The sequence below is a fragment of the Ahaetulla prasina genome, chromosome 6 (genome assembly GCF_028640845.1).
Source record: "Ahaetulla prasina isolate Xishuangbanna chromosome 6, ASM2864084v1, whole genome shotgun sequence".
In the NCBI taxonomy this organism is placed as follows: Eukaryota; Metazoa; Chordata; class Lepidosauria; order Squamata; family Colubridae; genus Ahaetulla; species Ahaetulla prasina.
Window position 1 is genome coordinate 83162488 of NC_080544.1, and position 21761 is coordinate 83184248.

General features: G+C 36.8%; 3 protein-coding genes across 7 annotated transcripts in view; 1 reads left to right on the forward strand and 2 right to left on the reverse strand.

Annotated features, from left to right (window-relative positions):
• MED12L (mediator complex subunit 12L) overlaps positions 1-21761 on the forward strand; it is a 199280-nt gene that overhangs the window by 64375 nt on the left and 113144 nt on the right. The gene's annotated exons all lie outside the window — the stretch shown is intronic.
• Positions 1346-8354, reverse strand: GPR171 (G protein-coupled receptor 171). The gene is made up of 2 exons (XM_058187932.1): positions 8301-8354; positions 1346-2402 (listed from the first exon to the last, which is right to left on the reverse strand). The coding sequence occupies exon 2, from the start codon at positions 2354-2356 to the stop codon at positions 1346-1348; it is 1011 nt and encodes a 336-aa protein (XP_058043915.1). The 5' UTR covers positions 2357-2402; positions 8301-8354.
• Positions 13116-21761, reverse strand: part of P2RY14 (purinergic receptor P2Y14) — a 31246-nt gene continuing 22600 nt past the window's right edge. For 2 of the 3 annotated variants that reach the window (XM_058187104.1, XM_058187103.1), the window contains exons 2-3: positions 19758-19928; positions 13150-14680 (exon numbers count right to left, since the gene is read on the reverse strand). In XM_058187104.1, the coding sequence (XP_058043087.1) occupies positions 13650-14660 (1011 nt within the window). In that variant the 5' untranslated portion in view covers positions 14661-14680; positions 19758-19928 and the 3' untranslated portion in view covers positions 13150-13649. Of the gene's footprint in view, positions 14681-19757; positions 19929-21761 lie in introns of all 3 variants that reach the window. The other variant, XM_058187102.1, reaches the window with a different exon arrangement.

The following is a 21761-nucleotide window of genomic DNA, read 5'->3' on the forward strand; positions in this document are numbered from 1 at the left end:
CTTACTTTAAGCAGATCATGAAAACATGGATCTCTTTTAAGACCTTTGTGTGACCACACTCAAAAAGTTCTTAATCTGAACTCTGGAAACATCTAACGATTATTCACTGATGAAATGAAATAACCTTTGGACTAATTTTGGAGACATTTTTCAGTAACAAGTGAGACCTAATCTTACCCAGGCCTATTAAATGAGCTTTTTAACCAGTGTTCATGTTTATGTCTTTCAACTGTTTTCTAGTATTTTAATTATAGCTTTGTATGATGATGCTGATTATATATTTTTACTATTTAATTTTTACTATTTAATTATTTAATTATGATCTGCCCTCGGAGGTTTATTGCCATCAGGAGCAGCAGGATCCCTAACCCCTGCTTTGCAGACTGGTGCTGGACTATAGCCTATTGGGAACCCAGCTGTGGAAGTGGTGGGGGAGCACATGTGCACTAAAACCATTCCCGCTTTCTCCCTACCCAACTACCACTGCCTCTGCCGGTTCACTGAGCCACTGAGTTGGAAAGGTTGGAGACCACTGATTTAGAGGATGAAGTATAAACTGGTATTGGTATATTTGGTATTGGTGTGGCCCGCCAGTGGCCAGTAGAGCTGGCAGCAGATTCGGACAATGAGGAGGTTGGGGAGGAACATGGGCCAGTCCTGGAGTCTGGGGAAGGCTCGGACAATGGCTCTGAGTTGGAGGCAGAGAGGGAGCCAAGGCCATCTGGTAGTTCTTTGCTGCCTCTGGAGTCTCTGGAGTCTGACATCAGCAGGCAGAAGAACAGCGTGAGCCTGTTCCCAGTGTCCGCATGTGCAGAGCTGCCAAGAGACAGGAACAATTAAGGAAACAATTAAGGGTCGGCTTGGGAGTAAGGCTTGGAGATGATTGGGCCCTCTCATAAGACATAAAAGAGAAGCGAACAGGACGTGAGCTTTTGTAGGAAGCAATTAGTTCATCTAGCAGATTCAAGATTTGAAAATTCTGTTTGTGACTCTGCCAAGTTTGGCCTTGCCCTGTGTCTGGAAATTAGCTCTTTGGCAGCTTTCCACGTGAGATAGTTGGGTGTTGATAATCTTCCTCTGAAATTCTGTTTATCAAGCCTTGCGGACTATAAATGAAGGTAATTTACAGTCATATAAATAAAAGAGGTTTTGCGAGACTAAGATTGTGCTTTATACTTTCTAAGGAAGCCTAGGTCAGAACAGGTATACCACCTGAAATGTCCATGTTCTCCTTCTGTTCAGTCTTGCCACCTCTCATCCCCAACAATCCCCAACCTTATTCAAACCATATAAATCCAAAGTATGCCAATGAACTAGGAAGACAAATTCATTTTTAATGTTCTGTTCATGTGGAAAGGATTGCAGTTTCAACTGAAACCTGAAACTCTGGCGTTTTCATTTCATGCATTTCTTGATCATCTAGAGAAACGCGTCTACCTTTAAAGGATACAAAACTTTTAGTCACTGTTAGTCTAAATGTTTTTGAAAGATAAAAATACAAAATGGGATCAAAGCACAGATTTGATACACCAAAGAGCAAAGTGGATTCTTTTGCTTTATACAGAGATTCCCTGAGAAAACAGTCTGTGATTATAGTTTTGCTTTGGCTCAGCGTATATGGGATTCGAACAATATGGTAAGGAAGAAAACATATGATGTAGCTTGCGGTAACTAAAAGGATGTTTACTAGAGCTTTTTTTACACTGGGATAGTCTTCTGTACCTTTGTTTTGAAAAAGTAATCTGATCACAAGAAAATTAGAGATCAGCACCATAGCTGAAAAATACAGAAATATTGCAGTACATATGAAATTGGTGAACACGTGCCAGTCTCTTCCTACTTTTGTTTTGAAATCAATGCATCCAACATTTGGTGATTCTTTGACCTCTGTGATTGGAATAATCATATTTGGTACCATGATGAAGAGAACCATTACCCATACCACTGCTGATATCATCTTGGCAAAACCAGGTTCCTGAATCCTATAGATCTTGTATCCCTTTGTTAATTGGAGACACCGGTCCATGCTTAAAAATCCCAAGAATATGATTGACAAGTACATATTAATGTAGATCAGGCATGCTGTGACTTGACAGTGGAATATTTTCAGCTTCCATGGGGCAATTCCTAAATCTACAATTATTTTCACTGGCAGGGCAAGGGTCAGCAAAAAATCTGCTGTCAGTAGGTTAATTAAGTAAACATTCAAGCATTTGCAATGCTTCTTGGTCTTCAGGAAGGTCCAGAGGGCAAAACAGCTGCCAATGAACCCAATAAGAAAAATCAAGTAATAAAAATAAGTGAATGGCTGAATCTGAGAATAAATATTACATTCTGAAGAATTGGTTGAAGCCATCTGAAATATTTCAAAGTAGAGGCAAATTGTAGGAAACACCTCAAATCTGTGAATGAAAGAGAGAGAGAATGAAAAAGAAAGAGAGAGACAGAGACAGAGACAGAGAGAAGGTGGGGAGAGAGAGAGAGAGAGAGAGAGAGAAAAGAAAAATAATTATTTGAGTAGGGTAACGAAACATACAACCTAACATACTTATTTGCATAAGACCCCCACAACTTATACATTAGACCAAACCTAATGCAGAAAAGAATTTTAAAAAGCTTTTGAATAAGGTCAGGATAGGAAAAGGTCAGGCATTGTGACTGAGAAAGCGTTCTTGTTTGCCTATAATCTTAAAAATAGCTTAATTACGATATAAATAGTAGCACTGGATAGAATGTGGGCATGTTCAAGGTGTTAGTCTGCAACAAAAGTAGTATTTTTGTTCCAGTATAAGTAGTAACAATTGTAGTAAATTGTTAAAGCATGAATGCTGAATAGGAAATTGTAAAAGCAGTCATTTCCTCTTCAACATACTGTAAATGTGCTAACAATTGCTATTTCTAGGAAACAGAAGCAAAGTAACTTCACCCAAGTGAAAAACAATGAACACCAGGTGTCCAATATGAAACATTACTTTGCCTTCTCCTTCTTAAAAAAATGTAGTGTCATTAATAGATAAAGAGAAATCAGAGAAAAATTATTACCTAGCTTGGTTAATAAAACATCTGCAAGAAAACACCCAAGCTCAGAGACCACTAAGGACCCCTCATTTCAACCCTGAGCTATAAACATCCTCCTTTATTGGTACCACATTAAGATGTCCACTACCTTCCCACTCAGAATAAGAAGAGCGTCTTTTTTGCATTTCTTCAGCTATCTGGCTATTTGTTCATTCATTCTTTTATTTCTTTATTAATTATCTAACCCAGAAATGTTGTGCCCAGAAAAGAGAAAATAATTAAAAAAGGCAACCAAAACAAAGAAAAAAGTAAAAATACTCTCCTGATCAACCTATACTTCACTGAGCAGAGAGAGAGACAACTGTGGTAAAGGTTTAGACCTGCCACAGCCTTCCATAAATAAAGAGAAGCTCAGTGTGCTGTTTTGTTTCAGAGGTGGTTTTGCATTCTGTTCTGTGCCTGTTATTTTAATGTTAACAGTAGAATAAACTTGTAATAACAGTAACACATGATACCCAATTTAGGTACGCATTTCAATGGTTTGAAGAGGCCTTTGTAGTATAAACCTTGCCATGAACCTTTTACTTTCCTTTTGTAGTTAGCAATTTTACAATAGGAGAGAATCACATTTTAGTCTGGCTTTTTTCTCCCACTGTTGTAAATACAACCCTTTTGGTGATTTAATTTGTTTTAACTGGTGAATAATTACAAATATGTTACAGTTAATAATTCCAGATTACTGGAATGGAACACACATTTTCATTCTTACTGAATACTGAACTCCAGAATTCCTAAGCCATAGAAGGCATGAGAAATTTCTGGCTGTTTAAATTCTTTAGAAAAGAATTTAAGTTTTTTAGAAAAGTATCAGATGTGAAAGGTTCCAGATTTGATCTACAATGATTCCCTCATCCAGAATTTTATTGACTTTGTCATTGTTGGGATGTTCAGTTACAGAATTTACAGTAGTTTGGGGCTTTCCTTTGTATTAATCCAATTTTACCCATTTAATAACCATTTATAAATTATTTTTAATAGTTTAAGTATATTTGCTATTAGTTTTTTTTGTTTGTTTCTAGTCTATGCTTTGTGTTTTGTATGATGCAGAGTGAAATCTAAAAATTTTCCCTACTGGTTCTGTGGGTGTGGCTTAATTGGTGGGCATGGCTTGGTGATCAGGTGACTGGGTGGGCATGGCCAATAACAATAAATAATAAAAATAATAAACACACAAAACAAAAAGAGGTACTAAAAACCAACTTTCACACTTTACACACACAAAACGTAACACAACACAACTGACTCACACACAATGTAAAAGCAGCTGCACTTCACCCAAAATGGCTCCTGCAACAAGCAGAAACCTCACACAGCCACAAAAAGCTCAAAAACCAACTTTCACACTTTACACACACACAACACAACATAACTGACTCTCACACACACACAAAATGCCACATACAGCTTTGTGAGATTTTGTGTGTTTGTGTAGTTAGAGTGAAACACTACAGAAACACACCAAAACTCAGAAAGCTGCACAAATATTTTATTTTATTTTATTTTATTTTATTTTATTTATATTTTTAGATAAAAGCAGCTAAATTTAAAACTTCCTTAACTTTAAATTGCTATGTCTAAAAAACAACAACTCCTAAAAAAACTTCAATTAACTATTTTTTTAAAGCTCGCCCCCAAAAAACCCCCAGTTATTTACCGAATTGAAGGGATGAGGCAGGCAGATTGAGTTGCTCACTGATGAGATGGATTGCAGGCAGGCAGATTGAGTTGCTAGCTGATGCAATTGATTGCAGCAGCCTAAGCAAGGCAGGAAAAGTGAGTGAGCCCCAATAAGCAGCAAGCTGCCAAGTAGGCAAGTGGGGACTGGGCGATTGGGTGGGCATGGGCAGCGGGGGCAGGGATTTTTGCTACCAGTTCTCCGAACTACTCGCCCCTATCGCTACCGGTTTGCCTGATCCGGTCCAAACCGGGACCATTTCACCCCTGGTATGATGGTAAATTAGCACAAGCTGCCTAAAAATCTGGGTAAACTATAAAAACATTGAAATAAACTAATGTTGCAATTACTTTAAAAAAAAAACTATTATCAATAAGATCAATTCTTAACTCAGGGAATTTGGAATATTTGTTCACATAAAGAATAAAATGTTGGAATCCAGTTGATCCCCTTGCAAAGAAAGTTGTACAAAAACCAGAGGTAATTGTATATATGTGCTAGTTTTCTATCCAGATATTTGGCATGGATGTATAATAATAATAATAATAATAATAATAATAATAATAATAATAATAATAATAATAATAATAATAATAATAATAATAATAATAATAATAATAATAATTTAATTTTTATACCGCCCTTCTCACGAAGGACTCAGGGCGGTGAACAGCCAAATAAAATACAGTACAATACAATATGATAAAATCACTATTTAAAAAACTTATTCGATATGGCCTATAAATTAAATTATAAAATAATATAATATAAAACCCCATTTAAAATCCAATTTAAAAAACCCATTTTATGCCAGTCCTGCTCGGAAGAATAAATACGTCTTCAGCTCGCGGTGAAAGGTCCGGAGGTCAGGAAGTTGTTGAAGTCCTGGGGGAAGCTCGTTCCAGAGGGTAGGTGCCCCCACAGAGAAGGCTCTCCCCCTGGGGGTCACCAGCTGACACTGTTTGGCTGAAGGCACCCTGAGGAGACCCTTTCTATGGGAGCGCACCGGTCGGTGGGAGGCATGTGGTAGCAGAAGGCGGTCCCAAAGATATCCCGGTCCTAAGCCATGGAGCGCTTTAAAGGTGGTAACCAGCACCTTGAAGTGCACCCGGAAGACCACAGGCAGCCAGTGCAGCCTGCGCAGGATAGGTGTTATATGAGAACCATGAGTGGCTCCCTCTATCACCCGCGCAGCTGCATTCTGGACCAACTGGAGCCTCCGGGTGCTCCTCAAGGGGAGCCCCATGTAGAGAGCATTGCAGTAGTCCAGGCAAGAAGTGACGAGGGCATGAGTGACTGTGCATAGGGAATCCCGGTCTAGAAAGGGGCGCAACTGGTGAACCAGGCGTACCTGGTAAAAAGCTCTCCTGGAGACGGTCACCAAATTCTCTTCAAAAGACAACCGTCCATCCAGGAGAACACCCAGATTGCGCACCCTCTCCATTGGGGCCAATGATTCACCCCCAACAGTCAGCAGCGGTTGCAACTGACTGTACCGGGATGCCGGCATCCACAGCCACTCAGTCTTGGAGGGGTTGAGCTTGAGCCTGTTTCTCCCCATCCAGACCTGCATGGCCTCCAAACACCGAGACAACACTTTGACAGCTTCATTGGGGTGGTCAGGGGTGGAAATGTACAGCTGGGTGTCATCCGCGTACAGTTGATAACTCACCCCAAAACCACTGATGACCTCACCCAGCGGCTTCATGTAGATGTTGAACAGGAGAGGCGAGAGAACCGACCCCTGGGGCACCCCACACAGGAGGCGCCTTGTAGTCGATCTCTGCCCCCCTGCCAACACCGTCTGCGATCGGTCAGAGAGATAGGACGAAATCCACCGAAAAACGGTGCCTCCCACTCCCAAACTCCCCAACCGCCGCAGCAGGATACCATGGTCGATGGTATTGAAAGCCACTGAGAGATCTAGGAGGACCAGGGCAGAGGAGTAACCCCTGTCCCGAGCCCTCCAGAGGTCATCCACCGTGACCTCTTGCACGGTATGTTGCCGTGATTAGCATTACAACTCTTTGACTAAAATTAACATATGAATCTGACTACAGGTAATCATTCAACTTACAACTATTTATTTAGTGACCATCCAAAGTTACAATGGCACTGAAAAAAGTAACTTAGGAGCATTTTTCACACTTAACAACTATTATGGCGTCCCCATAGTCACATGATCAAAATTCTGACACTTGGCAACTGGTTCATATTTATGATGGTTGCGGTGCGCTGGGGGGTGGTCATGTGATCACCTTTTACAACTTTCTGACAAAAAAAGTCAATGGGGAAGCCAGATTCACTTAACAAACAACTGTGTTATTAGTTTAACAACTGCAGTGATTCACTTAACAACTATGGCAATAAAGGTCATAAAATGGGGTAAAATTCACTTAACCATCTCACTTAGCAACATAAATTTGGGCTCAATTGGGTGAAATGCTATTGGTTCACACTGGTTCAGGTGAACCGGTAATAAAAAAAAGCTACTGGTTTGGCCGAACCAGTATTTCCGAGAATCAGGTGTGTCGTGCATTTTATATTCTAGAGAATCTAAATTGCACGGCACAGCTGTTCCCCTGCCCTCACTATTCTACTTACCTTGTTAAGCTTTTTTTTTCCTGCATGAAGCACATGTTTGGAATGCACTGTGCATACATGCAGCATGCATTTGGTGTGTGCTGCACATGCATGCAGTGTATTTTTGGTACGCACTGTGCAAGCGTGTGCACGCAGCATGCTTTTGGCGAGCAGCATGCATGTGCGGGCAGCAAAGTGGTGGCAATCCATGGAGGATTTCACTTCAGTTGTGATTACCTGTGCACGGTTACACACACAATCACATGTGCGCCTGCACACACACACACACACACACACACACACACACACACACACACACACACACAGCAGGATTGGCTTATACCTATTTGTAGGAACATCTTGCTGAATTTTCAGCATTTTTGAGTCCTACTGAGAGCAGAGCTGAGCTGGAGTGATCAGCTGTTTTTGGTAGCTCATTGCATGGTGGTGGCAATGGAGCTGGCAGATCTGCTGTTATTCATTTATCACTAGTGTCTGTCTGTCTACAATTTATATATATGTGTGTGTGTGTGTGTGTGTGTGTGTGTGTTATGTATATGTATATATGTATATATATGTGTGTGTATGTGCATTTGAATTAAATCTATGCCATGAGGAAATATGCTGTGTTCTATATTTGACATATTTTACTTACATCTCTACTCGTGGTTTGAAAGAGATCGCTCATTCTGCTAAACCTAAAGATTTAAATAATGTAACAAACAATTCTCTGAAGCAGTAATGGATTCCTGTATCTGTCAGAGGATTACATTAGATATTTGAAAGCACCGAATTAGTTGGTTTGTCTTGCTTCTTTATTTCTCACATGTTTAATTTATTTCAGCGTCAACTCTCGATAAGTGATGAAGTTCAATATTACTATGGAGATTTAGAAAGAAATATACTACATATGAAATTAAATAGTTTGAGAATGATAATGAATTATATTTTAAGAGGTACATACCTGCTGTCTTATCAGAAAAACAGAAGTAGTTCTGTTTAATGTTGCCCAGCGAGTTCCTTCTTTGGTTTGTGGCTGTAAAGTAGAATTTCCTGTGTGTTTCAAGTGTTCCAGCTGATGCATGTGAAATCAGAACTTAGTTGAAAAACTTTAAGTGTGAAAGATAGTTAGTTCAAAGCTGCTTAAAGAAGGATATAGAACAATATCTTATGCAAGATAGCAAAATAAATTTGTCGGACCAGCAGAAAATCCAGTCTCTGTTTTTGTAACAAGGATTTTGTGTATGTGTGTAAAAAAGTGAGAGTAAGTAAAGTTAAGAATATACAATAATGATTTTTTATGAGGAAAGGAAGCTAGTTTTCTTGTAGAATTTCTATTGTTGTATCTCTATTGTGTAAAGATTCACCTGTCCTTCAACTGATTTAACTCAAAGGGAAGACTTTGCTGAAGAAATGGGAGTAATAGGAGCATTGAATGGAACAGGAGTCTCCAACCTTGGCAACTTTAAGCCTGATGGACTTCAACTCCCAGAATTCCCCAGCCAGAATTCTGGGAGTTGAAGTCCACCAGGCTTAAAGTTGCCAAGGTTAGAGACCCCTGGAATGGAAGGTATTATGCAATGGTGGGCTTTTTGTTTTTAAGAGAAATTAAGGCTTAGTGTAGACAAACACTTATCTAGAACTTTTAAAAAGGTAGGTTTTAATGAACTCAGAGCAATTGTAATAGCATTTCATGGTGGGAGCAGCTAATGGAGAAAATGAAAATGTATTTTTTTTTAAAAAAAGGAGATAGTAGAAACTGATTTGTAAACTGTTTCAATTGGGGTTGGGACAAAGAGGGCAGTAGAAAAGATCCATGGGCACAAAAAAGTAAGAAAACTCAACTCATAACAGGCATATTTAGGAGATGAATAAATTATATAACACAAGGGAAATAGAGCCCAAAATATAGAGATGGCATCAAGAATGCTAAAGATTAAGATAAAGTGAGGTTGATGAAAGACACTAAGAAAACACAAAGTTATTCTTCAGATATGTGCAAAAAAAAAAAAAATGGAAGAGAGAGAAAGAGAGAGAGAGAGAGAGAGAGAGAGAGAGAGAGAGAGACCCAATTCCTCAGTGAAAGTCCTAAAATGTATTGGTGCCCTCCTTTGCCCTAAGATTTTATTGCAGAGAACCGGTAAGAGAGGAGAAACAGGGTTAATCATCTCTTAGTCATATCCAAGTGAAGTGCCAGATAATTGGAGGTCCCAGGTTTTTTTTAAAGCAAGAAATAAAGATCTGAAGAACATTGAACTGCTTTGCATTGAAATCTAAAACAGTTATTAAAGATAACTATTTGCAAAGAAGCAAGCCAGTTTGGGGAAGTGGATAAAGCACCAGGCTAGAAACTAGATGTTGTAATCAGTTTGTAGTCCTGCCTTAGATGTGAAACAGCTGGGTGATCTTGGGCCAATCACATTCTCTCAACCCGAAGAAGGAAGCGAGGGCAAATCACTTCTAAAATACAGTCAAGAAAACTGGAGGGACTTGTCCAGCTGGATGACAGGTGTCAGCACTGACTCAAAGTCTCTCCCACCCATCCCAGTCCTATTCTGCTACCTTATTGTGGTGGTGGTAGTGGTGTGTTCCAGAGAGGGAGGAGAGAAGTCTGTCAGGAGTGTATGTTGGGAATGTATGTTTAGTTTAGTTTAGTGATAATGTTTAGTGATAATGGCAAAGACATCATTTCATATCCCTTGGATAAGGCAATGATAAACCACTCCTGTATTGTTACGATAAAGCGGGGTCTGCAAACGTGGCTCTTTTAAGACTTGTGGACTTCAACTTCCAGAGTTCCTCAGCCAGCAAAGGTTTGTTTTGCTGGCTGAGTTTGCAGACCCCTGCGATAAAGCAACATGCATAGGAAATATAATTAGAAGAAAAGGATGACCAAAAGCAAGGTGGATGGACTCAGTTACAGAGGTATGAGTTCACCTTTGGGAGACATGAACTAGATTGGGAGTAGATCATCTATTGGTCACTAGGAGTTAAAAATGATCGAATGGTACATAATCAATCAATTGTAAAGAACTTCAAAACAATACTGTATTTATTTTTCAATGCAGTTACTTCGGAAGGACCCCAGGTGTTTTACAGTTAATAACACACACACACACACAAAACCTAAACACAACAATAATAAATGAATAATAGTGAAGTACAATAATAACAGTAATTAATACTATTATTTCTTATTCTAGTGTTTGTGACAATAGAAACATAGTTCCTTTCCTGTGGTATCATTTTATATGCCTAAACACTTCTAGTTCCATATTTTTCTCACAGACATAACATCCCAAGTTCCTTCTGCATGCTGTTTTGGAGAGTGTTATAACCTAATTTAGACATTGTGGAAACTGTGAACAAGTAAAGCGTGGCTTTATAACAGTGTGTGTAACATCAGAGAAAGTAACCCTAGAGCAGGAGAGAAGAGGAATCATTCAAAACATAGTATGCAAAGACATTACAGCGCTCTCTGATTATTTTTACTCATTAGTTAATGTTTCTCCCAGAATTGTCATATTTATTGCTGGTCTTTGGGCACAGGTTTGAATTTGAAGTTAACTTCCATAGTCTATAAGCATATTAATAATGCAGATTAAAAGAGCTTTGAGCTTCTCTGAAGCTAAGGAAAAATTTTAAACTGATGTCATTAGAGATATGCAACTGAAGGAAATACATCTGAAGGAAAACTTGCTTGCTTAGCGATCAGAGATCTCTAATAAACTGTCAGCTAGTGCTAAACCTCAACTTGTCCAATATTAATCTACTGTCTATCTGATTCAACTGCTGAACTATAATTCAGGGGCATCTGCCAATGGGGTGAATAAAATGGTGAATAAAAGTTAAGATGGCATGTACCATCTTCTTACGATTGAAGTCTGGCTCCTTTGTACCAGCAGGCAATGTTGACATATATATTGAAAGAATCAGGGCTTTGATCATTGGTAAAACTCAACTTCTTGACTTTTTCTGATCCCTCTCCAGCAGATGCACCTGCAAATGAATGCTAAGAAATACAACTTCCAAGATCATATTGTTGAAAACCAGAAACAGTATCTCGTACATGATATAACTTACTAAATTGCCAAGGTGCACATTAAGCAGTCTCAAAGTTAAGATTTTTGTCTAAGGGCCAGCCCCATGCAAAGAATCACATAGAGCAGGACCCTCCAACCATGTCAACTTTAAAACTTGTGGACGAAGCTGGCTGAGGAATTCTGGGAGTTGAAGTCCAGAAGGCTTAAAGTTGATAAGGTTGGTGACCCTTGAAGTAGAGACTAAGAAGCTTCTTGTCTAATTCTTCTGAGCAAGAATGCCTGTCTTTTGGAGCAAATATTTCAAAAAATGGGCTGTGGACAAGGTAGTATGTGCTATGTAGCTTGGGGCTGTTATGTTAATCGAATAAAAGTTAGGGGAGCTTTGAAGAAATGAGAATATGTAATTAGGAATCTAACTGGAGCAAGCATGACTTGAAAGCCAGATCCACAAGAGAATTACCTGGTAATTAAGATTACAGCATTTGGAAAGGTCAAACCCAGCTGGCTAGCTAGGTGGCTCAGTGGCTAAGACACTGAGCTTGTCAGTCAAAAAAGTCGGCAGTTCAGCAGTTTGAATCCCTAGTATAGGTCTCCTGCATGTGCAGGGGGTTGGATTAGATGACCTCCAAGGTCCTTTCCAACTCTGTTACTGTTATTAAGCCAGGAGCCAGTGAAGAAACTCCAGGACTGGAATTCCAAAATAATTTTTTCCCCTTTTGCCATCACCTTTCTTGGTTAAAAGTAAGTTTGGAAAGTATGGAGTTTAGCTATCTAAACAGAATGAAGATATCAATGCATAGCTACAAATACCTGTGTGAAGGAGAAGGGAGAAAAAGAAACGGTTAAGAAACTGTAAAAAATGTCTGTACAAATTTATGCGTTTATATAAACACATACTTTGCTAAACTAAGGCCAGCATAATTCTTTAACTTGAAAAGCATGGTAAAAATAAACAGCACTGTATTTAGAGAAGTATGTGTACACGCGCGCCAGTACAAGTGTGTTTGTTTCTGGAAAGATCCTGTCCTTTTTTCACCCTCTGGCTTTCCGATCAAGAGCGTCTTTCCTCTATTTGGTAATCCAACTTTATGCCGAATGTTTTATCTGCTGTCCAAAATGGCTGTGTGTTGGTCATTTGTTCAGTTTTCATTCTGTTGAACTGGCAGGCGAGTTGATACACTTTTGCTGTGTGGAATCAAAAATTGAACTACATCCTATTTTTGAAGGAAGAATCCTATCCCTCAAAAGGCAATGCTCATTCCTCATTCCATTCCATTCATCTCTCTGCTTCAAATGAGACTGAAATAAATATTGGTATCCAGCTCTATCTCTAAAAGTAAGAAAATCTCTAGGACTCTTGTCTTTACATATGAAATCATTTGCAGTTTTCACACACCCCTCCACGTACTCTTGTGTGGGCTACCTAGTAGGATATCTGATGTCTGAGTTGAATTTGTGGGTATGCTAATATGGAAGAGGCTTCCTTTATAAAAGAAAAATGATGAAAAAGACTGGAAATCTTGGAGAAACTCAGAAAAACACAGCCAATTTCTTTAGCATGTTCAATAGCATTTCTAAAAACAGTTTGTTTGGTTTTTAAAATGGTATTTGGAGAAATATATTTATTTTGCTACATTGTACATCATATATTATCCACATCTGCGTAGTTTTGACATCTTCATAATTACTAGTAGACATATTAAGAAAAAACAGAAACCAAACGAAAACCAGGTAGTCCTGAAATTGCAACCATTCATTCAGTGATCATTGAGAGTTATAGAAGACCTGGAAGAAAAGTGACTTACAAGTGGTTCCTCACATTTGCAATTGGTGTAGCAGTCCCAAGGTCATCAAAATTCGGGCACTTGCATCTGGCATGTATTTACAATGGTTGCAGCAACCAGGGTCATGGGATCAACATTTGTGATCCTCCCAGCTGGCCTTTAACAAGAAAGTCAATGAGGAAGCCAGATTCACTCAACAATTGCAGCAATTCACTTAAAAACAAAGGCAAAAAACATCATAAAATTGGCCGCAACCCACTTAACAATTACCTTGCTTAGCAATGGAAATTTTAGTCCCAACTATGGTTGTAAATAGAGTACTAGTTGAGTAATTGAGTGAGTAATCAATTGTGTAAGGAGAGGGGTTCCGGGATAAATATTACAGCAATGATCAAGTAGGGCAAATATTCTTTATTTTGTTGGTCATTCTTTAATTCAACAACATGCCCACATCTCCATAATGTTGAAGATGCTTGCTATTGGAATTTATAAAATAGTAACTGTTTCAACAATAGCATTTGACTTTCTTGATTTAGAATTTTCGAACTCTTCAGATGTTTTAACTTTCAGGTGCAATTTTTGGTACAGTTTTTCCTTAAACGGTTGACAAAGGAATACATAAATAACTGGATCAAGACAAACATTTGCAGCAGACAGTAGCAGTGTAAGTTCTTTTAGGTAAAACAGTATATTTTTAATGTTACAGTTGTAATTAGGTTGGATTTGTTTCAATGTATATGGGGCTCTGATCAGGTGGTATGGAACAAAACAAATGATAAACACAAGCATGATTGTGAAAATGTTTCGGTTGGTCTTTTTCTTTGCCAGCATGGAGTTTCTCTTAAATTTTTGGTGTGAAATATATATTTTCTTGGCAATGGAACTGTAGAAGACTATTAGGAGAAAAAACACAATCCAGAAAATTCCTAAGCATGTATAGTTTGAAGCTGTGTGCCACCGGACTCCAAGAGGGCTTTTGAGCTTCATACAGTCATTTGATTTGTTTTCTGTAGGAGTTTGGTTTGTTAAAATAATATTGGGAACAGAGATAACAATCTGTAGCAGCCATATGACCAGACATATAATTTTGCTACACTGGACATTGTAAGCCGAAGTGCTGAATTGGGGCTTCATTACTTTAAAGCATCTGTCAAAGCCTATGAGTCCAAATAATACTATATTAATATACATATTTAGGTAAAAGATGACAGCAGAAAAGCGGCAGACAACAACGTTGAGCTGCCAATGTCCAATTTTGGAGTCAGAAATAATTTTAAAAGGGTAAGTTAAGCTCATAATAAGGTCGGCTATGACAATGTTCTTGAGATAAACAATAAAACTTGTCTTGCTAGGAATGTGAAGAAAGATCCAAGCTGCCGCTGAATTTAACAGTATTCCACCTATAAAGATGAAACCGTAGATCAATGGAATAATTTGTTGTGTAATGATTTTATTGGTATCACAGATACTTTCTGAAGTATTGCTTGAATCGACCATGTTTAGTTCATTTTCAGTCCCTGAAAATAAAATAAAGAGATCAAGTTAAGTTTAAGAAAAAAATTTCCATGCATTTTTCTCTTTTAAAATATTAGAAGGTCACATGCAATTGCAAATAAAAAGGCAACCTTCTCAAAAAAAGTATTACTATTTTGAAATATAATTTCGAACAGGATCAAAGCAATTACTAGCAAACAGTCATCACAAAAGCTGCTTGTGATTTTTTTAATGCTTTTATTTACTATATTTATGTAAACAGCTTCATCAAATGTTGAGATGCGCTACCTAAGCAGCCCCTTGGGTACTATCAGAGAATTGTAATTTTTAAAGTGATAGAAGAAAATAATTAATTGCTTCTACTGAAAGTTGAAGTCAGCCTCTGATAACAACACCTGCTTGTAGTTTTCTTAATAAGAATAATGAATATTTTGGCATTACCTTCTTAGATTTTTTTTTTTCAACTTGCCAATTTAGTTTAAAGCTGCAGTTCCTGGTGGTTTTCCAGTCCAGTATAAGCAAGTAATAATTCTGCTCAGTTTTTTTAAGTTCTGCCAAGATTGTCTATTCTTACACAGGCCCAGCGACATATACATATTTTAATAAATACAGAAACAGTAGGAAATATTCATTCCTGGTTCCTCCAAACTTCAAAAATTCACCTTTTATAAAGCAGCTTTAAACAATGTGCTCTCAGTTTTTTAAACTTCACCTACTTGTAAAAGGTATCTCAGCTCACAGAAGGAAAAACCCATAAAAAAGACCCTCCTTAGTTTTGGGAAAAGTAAATTATTATTATTTTATTATTTATTTATTTTGTCACACAGTATATATAAGCATAAGCATGAAATAATTATAAAATATATAACCATATATATAAGTATGAGTATGTAATAACTATATTAATTGGATATAACGAAAGGAAACAATAGGACAGGAACGGTAGGCACGCTTGTGCTCTTATGCAGGCCCCTTACAGACCTCTTAGAAATGGGGTGAGGTCAATAGTAGATAGTCTTTGGTTGAAGCTTTGGAGATTTTGGGAAGAGACCACAGAGTCAGATAGTGCATTCCAGGCATTAACAACTCTATTACTGAAGTCATATTTTCTGCAATCAAGATTGGAGCGGTTAACATTAAGCTTAAATCTATTGTGTGCTTGTGTATTGTTGCGATTGAAGCTGAAGTAGTCTTCAACAGGAAGGACATTGTAACAGATGATTCTATGAGTTAAACTCAGGTCATGTCGAAGGCGGCGGAGTTCTAAATTTTCTAAACCGTGGATGATAAATTATTTCAGACTTGTAAGACTTATGCCAGCTGTTTGAGGTAATCTAGACAAGAAGCGCAAATGATGAATATTAACTTATCTTTATTGTAAGGGTTACTGAAACAAAATCTTGGAGATCTGAAAATACTTTCCTCTCCCCTGCCTTTCCTAAAACTAGAGACAGTCCCTTCTGAGATGCTTCCCACATTACTTTTCCTCCTGTGGGCTAAGAGACCTTTTGCTTGATGGTTGTCTAAGTGTCTGTCTGTCAAAGTGATTCTCAGAAATATTAGAGTTATAAACACATCTGTAGATGCATACAAAAGATCTATATGCACACAATCTATTAACTAGAATAACTCATCACAGATTTTATGCTTCTAATGAAATTGACCTATATATGATTATTATTTTTGTAAGCAGATAGTGATGTTTACTATTTTTTCTGAAATAGTCACAGGTTCCCTGATTTCTGCACATATAGAAGCCTCTTCACTATGACCAAGTATTTAAAATATAAGATCATAATGTGATATTTTTTAAAATAAAATCATATGTGTAAGTATGTGTATTATCTCTTGCTGAAAGCACAGAAAAAATCTATAACATTCTTCATGTATATTCTGATTTGGGTAATCCTGTTTTAATTGGGAAAGCATAACTGGGTTCTTGTTCAGGACATCACAATTCAGAAATAACTGGAGTTACTATAATGATAAATGTTCCAATCCTACTTTCACTTCCCATAAATGTAGTTTTTCCTTCCGGTCTCCTTTTTCAGTAAGTCTATAAAGTCAGTTTTTGTCATTTTAGCGTTTCTCCTCCTTTTAATGAGTTGAACATGAGAAAATTATTGGCAAACTTTCTCAATAGAAAAATGCTATTGATAAAGATACACTGGGGCTTATTTTTTGTAAGGTTTTATGGGGCAAACACTGAGGATTGCAGGAAATGTGAGAGAAAAGTAGCAGTCCATGTCAGTTTTTCATATTCATGTAATGATATTCTGAGAAATATGGATCTGAATATTAATGTGTTAGAACAAGGTGCAAGAAATGCAATGGTTGAATCCAAATTACATATAAATGTTGGAAAATTAGTATAGATGAACTTATGTTTCTTGGTAAAAGTTTGCTAAAATTGAAAAATAGACAGAAATTTTTTTAGATGTAAAAATGTTGAAGGAAGGGCAGTGAGTAATATGCAATCTCTTGCAAGGGATCAGTGGCTCTTGACGTCAATGAAAATCATACCAAGAACATACCAAGAAGTATGTAGAGGACGAATAAGGACTAAATTACAAAGATGATATATAAAATTGAGAGAAGAAACAAGATCAAGGAAGCTATAGATGGTTGGAGTTAAGTTTTTCAGAAAAAAATGAGAAGTTTAAAGAACAAAAAGCAATATTTGAAGTATATGAAAACGGTAGAAGGTTATATGCGGTAATATGCGAGAAAGATGTAGAGAAGTATAGTGAACAGTATTGGTATTACTCATCATTCTTTCTTTTCTTTTCTTTTTTTAAAATCTCCTTTCTTGGGTTAGTCACACTAACAAGTTATATGATTGCAACTATTTAAACAGGATCTGGGTTTTTTTTTTTTCCCAAATCCATAAACACCTTTGTGAAGAATATTTTTGCATACATGAGAAATTTCTACAATTACCATTTACAGCTGAACACGTAATGAGTTGATTTAAAAATGAAGGAACAGCTAAAAGAAAAATGTGATATTTACACAGTGGAACTTGACTTTGGACATGAGAAAGCCAAAGAGATTGCAGAAATAAACTCTGCATGGGATTACATATATATTGTGCTTATGGGAACCAGTGAAAAATGTATCAACTGTTTTCTCTTTGAAACAACTCCAAAATTTCAGGCTGCGGTTTTATGGCCTCTTAAGACAACAGCTCCATATATAGATCCATTTCCTTCAATCACATTAAGATCAGAGAAAAGGTGAGAATTTGAGTCATTAGTGACTTAGAGAGTCACTAATTAGTGACTTAGAGAGTCACTAATGTCATAGAACTTATTGTGATCTTTTCAGACTGGTTGATTTCAATGTAAGGAACTCAATACCCACAATATTTTTTTTAACAGCTTAGCACACTATGGACTGAGAACAAATCTGGGCTTATTTCATTTCTTTCCTTGCAAACCAGAGTAGCCTTTATACCAACTGTTAACATCCAAAGTAGAATGTCAGGCCCAGCTAAAAGCCTCTAACCCAAATATATCTTCCCAGAAAAATCAAAGCACTGCTTGAATCTATGGTGTTAAATTGAGCCACAAAATACATTACAAAAACATATTTCCAGGAAAACTAAACTTGTTAGTTAAGCCATCAAATATTTCAAATGCCAAGGAAAGGTCATCAGTTAAGAAAAGGGAAGTAAGGAAACAAAAATAGGAAAATGAGCAGGAAAAGCAAAAGAAGTTACTTTCCAAAAAGAAACTATGTTAATAAAATACTACTTCTTTTTGCTGTTTATTTCCAGAAGCCCATTGACTTTGTAGTCCTACCCTATTATTTCATAATTGTACTCTAGTGGCCCCTCTGAGTTCACTAAGCAAAATTTGTTATATACAGTGAAATACCTGGTTGCCATATCCCATCACACCCATATTGCATAAGCCTGTATTTCCCTCTTTTTAGACCTATATTTGCCTCCAGTGTCATATATACAGCAATGTAATGTATGCTGGTATCCAGTTCAAACCAGTCCCTAAAAAGCATACCCAGTTCATTATAGGATTTCCCCCCCTCCTCCATTTCTGTTCTGCAGAGCTTTGAAATCACTGGATTGCTCTGATGTCAGAAACCCAAAATTATTCTGCCAAGTAGGAAGTTTACAGAAAGACAAGGATTTCTAACAATAAATTATACTTTGTTTTAATAATAAAAATAACACAGTAATAAATATAGCTTAAATATTGTAATTTATGTAATGTGTAATATTTCTGTACAAAAAAACCAACATGGTAGCAGACCTGAAGATCCAACAAAAAAGATGGCTGTATTCTTTGCTCAGTAATGCTATTTTATACTGAATATTCATAGTAAGAAGTAAGTCATTTGTTCATTAGCACTGGTTATCAAGCAAAATTTGCTTCGTGTTGCAAGTGTCCAGTCCAATAACATAAATAAGTCTTTTAAAAAAGCCTTAGTTCCTCCTTCTAGTTATGATATTTTTTGCCTTCCTGGCTTTCTACTGATACACATAGAACTTGTTTTCCACTTTTATTTTTCCCCAAAACCTTTTAAAAAAAATTAAATTCTCATCCCATCCCAGTAACTATAAGTAGATAGCTAATTATACTAATATATTTGAGATGGAAGACATCTTTAATAGAAATGCAATCAGATCTAACTTTTAATAGATTTTTTGTTTAAAAGTATCACAGATACACATATGAGATACAGCTAGTTTCTCAGCTACTTGAGAAATTAGTTCAGGGGAAGTTATATTTAATACAATGTATAGCTAATAATGAACAACTAAATATTTTTTTATTTTTATTTGTAACTTACTGGTGTGTTTGATTCTCATTACTAATTTTAAATTGCATTGAGATTTAACAATTGCCTTTATAATGGTGTTGGAATTGAATGATGTATAGTCAAAAAACTATTTGTTAAAATAATATGTTGTACCAATAATATGATATATTCATCATACATCTACTCATTTATTGTGTTTCAAATATTTTCCAGTCTGCAGTTCAGAGTTATAATCCTATGGCAAGATTTGGGATTAAGCATTTTGACAAGAATACATTAAAAAAAACCCAAACAAATAAATGTATAGTATCTTCTTACCAGTACAGACTTTGGTAGTTTTTCAGATGATGATACCTTTCAAATCCATGCCGAAATAAAGCACCAACCACTTCCCACACTGGTTTAAAAGTCCCAGAGTTGTAGAGTTTGTAGCTCCCAGCTGATACTGCAGCTGGCCATGAGAGGCTGATTAAATTGTGAGTGACAAATCTAAAAACATTGCCAAAAAAAGAAAAAGGGAAATGTATGAAGCTGAAACCATAAAAGTTCCCCAGTGGCTATAGCAACTCTTTCAAAATTCTAATTTCCTCCTCCTTCCATGTCCAGTTCTTAGAAACTAAACAGTTCCCAAGAAATTGGCTTAAGCAACAAACCACACATTTGTTTATTTACTTTAGAAATATTCCAAAATTACTGAAATACACATCTGTGGTAATAAATGTTTTACCTGTACTTCCATATTAAGCAGGAAAAATTTATTTGACCATACTTTTTGTTTTAACTGGTGAGATTTAATGATTTTTTTCAAAGTGATATGTGCCTTGTATGGAAGCAGTGAAAATCTTTTCTAGGACTGCATTATTTTTATGGAAGAAGTGCTGGTGCTTTGCAAAAAGATAATATCCTTATTAATGGAATAACTGCAAGAGTTGCAGACAAAATGCTGTTAGATTTTGGTTAGTGTGGTTTCCCTTTTTTAAAAAAGCCAGCAACATAGTTTGTAATTATTTCCTTTTTATATTGAGTCAGAAATGAATCCTGTTGAAAATGAAAATACATGAAATCATGATGAGTAATATGTTAAAAGTCCTTGTGGGAACTGCTGTATAAAATCAGTCAGATCTCTTGGAAAATTGCCATCTGTTGAGAGCCACACAGGAAGAGTTCATGGTTCTGAGAAGTTGCAATTCCTAGTGTAATTACGTGGAAGAAGTTTTTTTTATGCTCTTTTTTCTGATTTAAACCTAATTATATAAGGAATAACTATTTAACTCTAATATTAGTAATATTGAACACAATGAAATTGCTACAGAATTCTAAAGAACACGGGTGGCATGAACTATGCCACTTGAATGAACCATCAACTGTAGATTCACCTTCTGTTGTCTAAGATTGGGAAACATCACATATCACAATGTCTGCTTTTTTCCCCATATGAACTTTTAAAAAGAAAGAAGAAGTAGCGGTGCTTATATAAAACAGACTACATTGTTGACACATAAGAATGAAATGACATAGATGCTAGAACACTTCTTTAAATTTCCTTAAATGTTACCCTTGGCATAATTCCTATTTGTTTTCTTTCTTTCTTTCTTTCTTTCTTTCTTTCTTTCTTTCTTTCTTTCTTTCTTTCTTTCTTCCTTCCTTCCTTCCTTCCTTCCTTCCTTCCTTCCTTCCTTCTTTTTCTTTCTTTCTTTCTTTCCCTCCCTTCCTTCCTTTCTCTCTCCTTCTTTCGTTCTTTCTTCTTTTTTCTCTCTTTCTTTCTTTTTCTCTATCCCTCCCTCCCTTCCTCCCTTCCTCCCTCCCTCCCTCCCTCCTTCCTGCTTTCTTCTTCTTTCTTTCCCTCCTTCCTTTCTTTCTCTCTTTCTTTCTTTCTTTCTTCTTTTCTCTCTTTCTTTCTTTTTCTCCCTCCCTTCCTCCCTTCCTTCCTCCCTCCCTCCCTCCCTCCTTCCTGCTTTCTTCTTCTTCTTTCTTTCCCTCCCTTCCTTTCTTTCTCTCTCCTTTCTTCTTTCTTCTTCTTCTTCTCTCTCTCTTTTTTCTTTCTTTCTTTTTTCCTTCCTTCCTTCCTTCCTTCCTTCCTTCCTTCCTTCCTTCCTTCCTTCCTTCCTTCCTTCCTTCCTTCCTTCCCCACATTCTATGTTTACTTAAATTATAGATTTATTCTTGAGCATTTTTATTAAGAAGAAAGCCTATCTCATTGGGGCTTACCATCAGATAACTTTGTATCAACTGTGTGCAAACTTTCAAACCTCAAAATACCAAGCCAGTAGAGGTGTTCTTTGATTCACAACCATTTGTAAGCCATTTACAACCTTTTGAAAT